Here is a 7,696-nt window from a genome sequence, read left to right as displayed (position 1 = left end):
AATATGAGTTTCGCCATTTCATACATTTGCTTACCTCATTGGTGGATTTCAGACTCACCAGTCGGAGCTTGCTGCTTCTGTTACTCCATTTCTTGAGGTCATTAGAATTGGCCAGTTCATGAGGCTGAACCCTTCGAACTTCACTGGTTCCAAGGTTAAGGAAGATCCCCAAGGGTTCATAGATGATATGGAGAAGATTTTTCAAGTGATGCATATTTCTAACTCAAAGGGTGTAGAGTTTGCTGTATATCAGTTGAAGGATGTGGCATATCAGTGGTATGGGGAGTGGACAAAGATGAGAGGAGATGATGCTGAGCTAACTATATGGCATAAATTTTAGAGTGCCTTTCTTGATTGCTTCTTTCCTCAAGAGTTGAAAAAGTCAAAAGCCGAGGAGTTTATGAATTTGAAACAAGGAAGGATGTCTGTGAAAGAGTATGCCTTGAAGTTTCATCAGTTATCCCGTTATGCTTCAGAGTTGGTATCTTCTATGAGGGTTAAGATAAGAAAGTTTGCTTTGGGCTTGTCTTAGAGTTAGTGTTGGATTGTAAGGATACCTTGCTGAATAATAACATTGATATTTCTAGAATTGTGGTATACATTCAATAAGTGGAGGAGAAAAAGAAGAAATAGGCAGAGGTAAGGGAAAGGCAGAGTAAGAAGTTTAGATATTCTGAGCAGGGTAGAGATCATCAGAATAGTGGTAGAGATAGAAGGAAATGGTCCAAGAAGAAGTGGGGAAATTTTGGTTCTTATTCTACGTCTAGTGCTTTATATCTTAAGCCATTCGGTGATTCCCATTTTCAGAGCAACAGTGGGTTTAAGGCACAAGGTACCCAATCTCAGGCCAGTGGGACCCAGTTAGCTCCATCATATCCTACTTTCCTGTTTTATAGACCGTTGCACCATGGTTTTAGTGATAAGAGGAGAAATAAGTGTTTTAAATGTGGCCTAACCTGGCCATATTCAGAAGAACTGTTCTACAGATGATGTTGTTGCTGGGCTAATAAGGTCCCTGTGACTACTTCTTCAGCTCCAGCATAAAAGGGTGCTACTTTTGGCCTCGACACTAGTTGGAATCGTCTGTATGCTCTTGCCACCTGTAAAAAATTTGAGGCTTCTCCTGATGTTGTCACTGGTATGTTACAACTCTTCTCTTATGACGTGTGTTACTTACTTGATTCGGGGTCAACTTTTTTTTTTATGTGACCCCTTATGTGGTTATTCATTTTTATTTTGGTATTGAGTGTATTCTTGGTCCCTTTTCTGTGTCTATCCCGGTGGGTGACTCTATTTTGGCTAGAAGGGTCTATAGAGGTTGTGTGATATCTATCTGTGGTAGTGAGACCTTTGTGGATTTGGTTGAATTGGACATGCTAGATTTTGATGTTATCTTGGGGATGTATTGGATCCATTCATGCTATGTGTCTCTTGATTGTAGGACCCGAAGGGTCAGTTTTCAATTCCTGAATGAACCAGTGATTGAGTGGGAAGGGAGTTCTCTAGTGCCTATGGAAAGGCTCATTTCCTATTTAAGAGCCCGAAAATTAATTTCCAAAGGATGTTTATATCTTTTAGTTTGGGTTAAAGGTATTAATTTTGAGGGTCCTTTGCAATCTGCCCTTGTATTCAATGAGTTTCTTTAAGTGTTTCCTAATGATTCTCCTGGTATTCCTCCCCATAAAGTGATAGACTTTGGGATTGACCTTCTTCTTGATACCCGTTCTATCTCTATTCCCGCCTATAGAATGGCTCTGACTAAGTTGAAAAAACTTAAGGAATAGTTGAAAGATCTTATTCTCTTTGTGTGCAAGAAGGATATGTCCCTTTGAATATGTATAGACTACTGCCAGTTAAATAAGGTGACAGTAAAGAATAAGTATCCTCTTCCTACGATTCATAATCTATTCAACCAGCTTTAGGGTGCTAATTACTTTCTAAGATTGATCTTCGGTCGGGTTATCATCAGTTGATGATTAGAGAGGTGGATATCCCTAAGACTACTTACTATACCTGTTATGGTCATTATGAGTTCTTTGGTTATGTCTTTTGGGTTGACTAATGCACCAGTGACATTTATGGATCTTATGAACTAGGTATTCCGTCAGTTCTTAAATTTATTTGTGATTGTGTTTATTGATGATATATTATTATATTTTAAGAGAGAGGCGGATCTGTAGACCACCTTCGTATAGAATTGCAGACCCTTAAGGATCAGTAGTTATATGCTAAATTTTATAAGTACGAGTTCTGGTTGAGTGTTGTTACTTTTCTGGGTCATGTTGTTTCTAGTGAAAGGATCATGGTGGATCCACAGAAAGTTGCGGTGGTTAAGAAGTGGCCTAGACCCATGACTCCAATCGATATTTGGAGCTTTTTGGATTTAGACGGGTATAGGAGGTTTATGGAGAGATTCTCATCAATTTCTACCCCATTGACAATGCTAACCCAGAAAAAGGTGAATTTTTTACATTCCAATGCTTGTGAGGGTAGCTTTGAGAAGTTGAAGGATAGGTTGACTTCAGCTCCGGGTTTGACCCTTCTCAAGGGTACTGATGGTTTCATTGTCTATTGTGATGCACCCCATATAGGATTGGGTATGTTTCAATGCAACATCGCAGGGTTGTTGTTGCGGTCTAACACACACGTAAGTGCACATGATCATACAAGTAATATAGTGACTAAGATAGTCGTATATTGTACCCACGAGGACTACATAACTAGCAATTCAACCAACTTTGGTTTTCGATAAGAATATATTAAGTGTTTCAAAGAATTAAGATGATTGTGAAGTTTCAAGTTAAAATATAATCACTAAGGAAATAAAAAGATGCGATAATAGCAACGTAAGCAGGGTTTTAAACAATAATAGTGAGAATTACGGGTTGAGACACTTTTAACAATATTACAAATCTCTATTCTTCTCATAGTTTAGTTGATTATCGGGTTATTGATTCACAGGGTGTAGTGTATGATCATGGTTTCTCAATCCTCTAATATTCTACTTAACTGGACATTACAACTACATCATTGAGTGAGGATTCAATAATCCAATTAGATGCACTAAATTGTCATCCTACAAGTGAACCAAACAAGGAGTCTAAACCCAATAAAATTGCCTACATCATTTCCTAAACCCAACATCCTTTATTTTTCTTCGTAGGCACACTAGGCAAGTTCTAGACATCACTATGCATGTAAAATAACTAAACACCTCTCTAACTCTTGGTGTATGCTAGATTCAAGTCAGATTCTTATTGGTTTCTGATCTCGCACTTATCAAATTCAAATTTAAGCCAACAAACTGACAATTACACCTATTGAGATTCAGTGTCTAAACTAGCTCCCTTTTAAATTTATGACATGCTTCTAATTCAAAACAAGTATTTTCCAAGTCAAGCAACCACATGGCCCAACACAAAGCATCTCTTCTTGGTTCTTTCACTTTTTTATTTCCTACGACTAACTCCCCTTAAGACGGTCGTCATCCATCCATCATAGGGGAGGATACCTAATTATGATGACTTATTAAGAATTTCCTTGAGAGCAAAAAAATTTACTCCTACTTTTAAATGAAAGTAACTATTCAGCAACACAATTAAAAAGCAAATACTACAAAGCAAATTTCATCAGTACTAACTATTACAGACCATATAGTTTTGAATAGTTAGAATGAATGAATCCAACACATACACAAAAAAATACAGCAAAATAAAAATATCCAGCAAAGTAAAACAATAAGAGTACAAGGAATGAGATACCACCACCCCACACTTAAAATGAAGCACTGTCCCAGTGATTGCAAAGTAAACCAAATATTAGTTGGGGAGCAACTCCCTGGTCATATCTCGTCCATGTCATCATCAGAATCTGGATCATAGGCCTCAGCTCCCAATTCTGGATCATCAACATCCTCCTCCTCATCTGACTCTAAATCTGAATCACGCAGCCAATGTTCCTCATTAATGGCCACATCATTGTTTACCAACTCTATAAAGTTTGGGCCAATCCTTAACATAGTCCTACCATAAAGAACAAGAGTATAGTCAAGCTCAACAGCTCGAATCTCTTGTGGTGTAGGTGGGCGTCCCCTATCCTCAACTATAATAGCACATTCGGGCTGTGATCTCATCATTCTGAGCCTGACACTCGAGCATAGTCAATATTGGACCATGAGTCCCAGTGACCCCCTTAGTACGGGATATATCTACCGAAAGAATGTCCACTATTAGCCTATAATCGAAGCCCTCCTCCTCTACACCAAGATCCCTCAAAAACTGTATCTGTAAACCACCAAAGCCATACCTGCCGCCTGCATAGAACCTTGTCTTTCTCATATCTGAAAATATAACAACACATATATTCACATCAATATCATCATGCATTAGGGCATAAATCTCTCGTGTGTCACCTTAGTCATGTGTGTTCCATGTATGAGAAAAGTATTGATAATCTTTTCCCATATGTGGGCCTCCCTGTTCATCTGATTGTAGGGTAATGTAAGGTAAATGTCATTGTCTTTATAATGTATCCACCTGGCTATAGAGTGGTTCCTACATTATAGATGATAAATGTCTGCACAAGGTAGCTCGATGTTCATCTGCTTCAGAGGCTCAGCATCTACCTCAGGTGTATCTAAAAGGACATTCAAAGAATGAGCAATGAAAGTGACCACCTAGCTTTGTATCTTAACCTCTGAGTCCCTCTTTGGTGGGTCCTAGTTTGCATAGAACTAGGGTACTAAGAGTTCCCATATTCAATACTTATTTCACATAAGTACAACGCCTCAGATATCAAGCAATCATTAATTTATATTGTTATTCAATGTTATGGCATTGATAATCCAAATCACTTCATCAAAACAACTTTAGACGTACGAATTTCATTGTTTCAACAGAACCACACCAACATGTACTCATACATCTTCCCAATTTAACACTTTTACACAGATGCATTCACTATGTCAACCATAAACTCAAACCAATGGCACACATATCATAATTTTTTAGCAACCACTAAGTGTGTAGAGATTTTCAAACCACCCCACACTTAGTTTCTATCATTGTAGAGAACTTAACAAACCCAAGGTACTTAGACTTCCCTTGTCAACAACGTACACCCCACATGCTAAATTAAGTGCCACTACTCAACTCACACCTTTACTACATATTTTTCAATCATGCATGCTACCTATATTGCTATTTTTCAGAAACAACTCATGGATTTAATCTATTTCCACAACAATGGAACAAGCAAAGCCATGTAGCATCATAAAATTATGTTATTGCACAAACATTCTCTATGAACTCAAAATATCTGACATAGTATCAAGTGAAGCAAGTTTATACTCCAATGATGCCTCAAATCATTTCACTTCTTGTACCTTAATAAATAAAAGGGATAAGAATATGAGAACTTACCTTAGTTTTTTTGAAGAAGATGAGTGAAAAGCTCATTGTTGTTTGATTGAAAATAACACAAAATAGAAGAGAGAATTTAGCTTTGGGAATGGGGGGTGGCGTGTCTAGGGTTATAATGGGAGAGAGGAATTAGGAAATAAGGGAGTATTTAAAGGGAAGGGAAATAATAAGGACCAGTTTTAAGATTTTAGCTTGGATGGGAGTGGGTCCGCATCGTGGGGCTTAGCGCGTGTGGAAGTCTCCATGTCGTGGTGCTTAGCGCATGGATAGCCTCCATGTCGGCCCTCCTATTCCACCAAAATGAGCCTCACGTCGAACTACTACAATTCATATTCTTGGCATAATATTTTTCCCTTTAGGGGGGATATTTCATCCCCCATTTTCTTTTTTTCCCTATACGTCTTTGTAGTGCATATTTTACTTACCAGAAAGCTTTCCTTCAACAAAGTCTCACTTACTTCTTGTTTTCCCTCATGAAACCAAGTATCTCATTCCCGCACACTAAACTAAAACAATAAAATAATGCAAGAAAAAGTGGGTTGCCTCCCACTCAGTGCCATAGTTTTTGTCGTGGCATGACAACTCTTTTTTTATTTTTCATTTCTTTTATATTTTTATTTTTCTCCTTTTATTTTAACAACTATGAAATACACTACACTATTATATTATATTCATAGGTTGCTTCCTACGCATCACCTTAGTTTAGGTCATAGCAAGACTCAACTCAACTTCACTCATCTGCAAAGGTGGTGCACATATTGTGCTGATCCCCATGATCTGCCCAATAATGCTTTACTCTCTGACCATTCACCAAGAGTTTTTCACTCTTGTTCTTGGTCCAAAGTTCAAAAACTTCATGTGGAGTCATTCTCACAACTTCAAATAGCCTAGACCAGTTGGACCTCAACTTCAACCTAGCATTGAATAATAGCACAAGTTGTCCCAGCTTAAAATTTTGAGTTACGATATGCTTATCATGCCATCTTTTGGTCCTTTCTTTATATAATCTCGCATTCTCATAGGCATGTAAGCGAAACTTATCAAGCTCATTTAGTTGGAACAATCTCTTCTCTTCAGTAGCCTTTATATAAAGATTCAACTTCTTTACAGCCCAACAAGCTTGATGCTCAAGCTCCACATGCAAGTGATTAACCTTGCCATAAACCAAGCGATAAAAAGAGGTACCAATGGGAATTTTATAGGCTGTCTTATACACCCATAGTGCATCATCCATCTTCTATGATCAATCCTTACACTATCCATTTACCATTTTCTGTGGAATCTGCTTAATCTCTCGATTAGACACCTCTACTTGGCCACTGGTCTGTGGGTGATACTGTGGCCATTTTTCGCCTAACACTATATTTAACCAACAAATTTTTAAACCAAGTGTTCACAAAGTGCATACCTCCATCACTGATAAATGCTCCAGGTGTGTCAAAATGAGAAAATATATTTCTTGACAAACTTTATAACTACTCTCTCATCATTTATGGGAAGGAAAAAAACTTCAACCTATTTAGATACATAATCAACAGCCGCCAAGATGTACAAATTGCCTTAAGATAGGTTAAATGGTCCCATAAAATCTATACCCCAAACATCGAATAACTCATCATCTAGAATACTATTTAGGGGAATTTCATGGAGCCGTGATATTGTGCCTAACCTCTGACATTGGTCACATCCCCTGACAAAAGAAACCATATCTTTGAAAAATTTTGGCCAAAAGAAGCCTGACTATAACACCTTTCTAGCTGTTCACTCACCCTCGTGATGGCCCCCATAAGGCGAGATAGGGATCATCCCATACATATGTATGAGAATCATGTAACAACTTCTTTCTTTGTTGACTGGTATCTTTGGGAGAGTAAACAACACTTACTAACAAATTCAAAATATCTGCATACCTAGGAATCTCAAACACATCTAGTGCCAATGATTTCTCATCTGGAAACTCTTCTTGGATGTAAAGTGTATCATCAACAATGTGACATGACTATCAAGCCTTGGCAGATGATCCGCCACTTGATTTTCAGCTCCCTTTCTATCAAAAACTTCTAGATAAAATTCTTAAAGCAAGAGTATCCATCTAATCAACCATGGCTTTGCATTTTTTTGTTAAAAAAATACCATATGTCCCAATGGTTCGTATGAACAATTACCTTGGTACCTACTAAATAAGATCTAATTTATTAAATGCAAAAACGAGAACTAATATCTATTTTTCTGTGACTGTGTAATTCACCTAGGCTGCATCTAAGACTTTACTTGCA

The 7,696-nt window shown here is 37.7% G+C and overlaps 1 protein-coding gene across 1 annotated transcript; it reads right to left on the bottom strand.

Moving 5' to 3' along the window:
- Window positions 1-6,150: 6,150 nt before the first annotated feature.
- On the bottom strand, window positions 6,151-6,654 carry LOC124888859. The gene has a single exon (XM_047400151.1). It carries the CDS (start codon window positions 6,652-6,654, stop codon window positions 6,151-6,153), a length of 504 nt encoding a protein of 167 aa, XP_047256107.1.
- Window positions 6,655-7,696: the final 1,042 nt, after the last annotated feature.

This window comes from Capsicum annuum, chromosome 11 (assembly GCF_002878395.1).
Source record: "Capsicum annuum cultivar UCD-10X-F1 chromosome 11, UCD10Xv1.1, whole genome shotgun sequence".
Taxonomy (NCBI): domain Eukaryota; kingdom Viridiplantae; phylum Streptophyta; class Magnoliopsida; order Solanales; family Solanaceae; genus Capsicum; species Capsicum annuum.
This window is presented reverse-complemented; position numbering and strand designations above follow the sequence as displayed.

Bases quoted from the DNA above. Each gene is read 5' to 3' on its own strand.
- LOC124888859 (XM_047400151.1), bottom strand. From the start codon at position 6,654: ATGGATGATGCACTATGGGTGTATAAGACAGCCTATAAAATTCCCATT.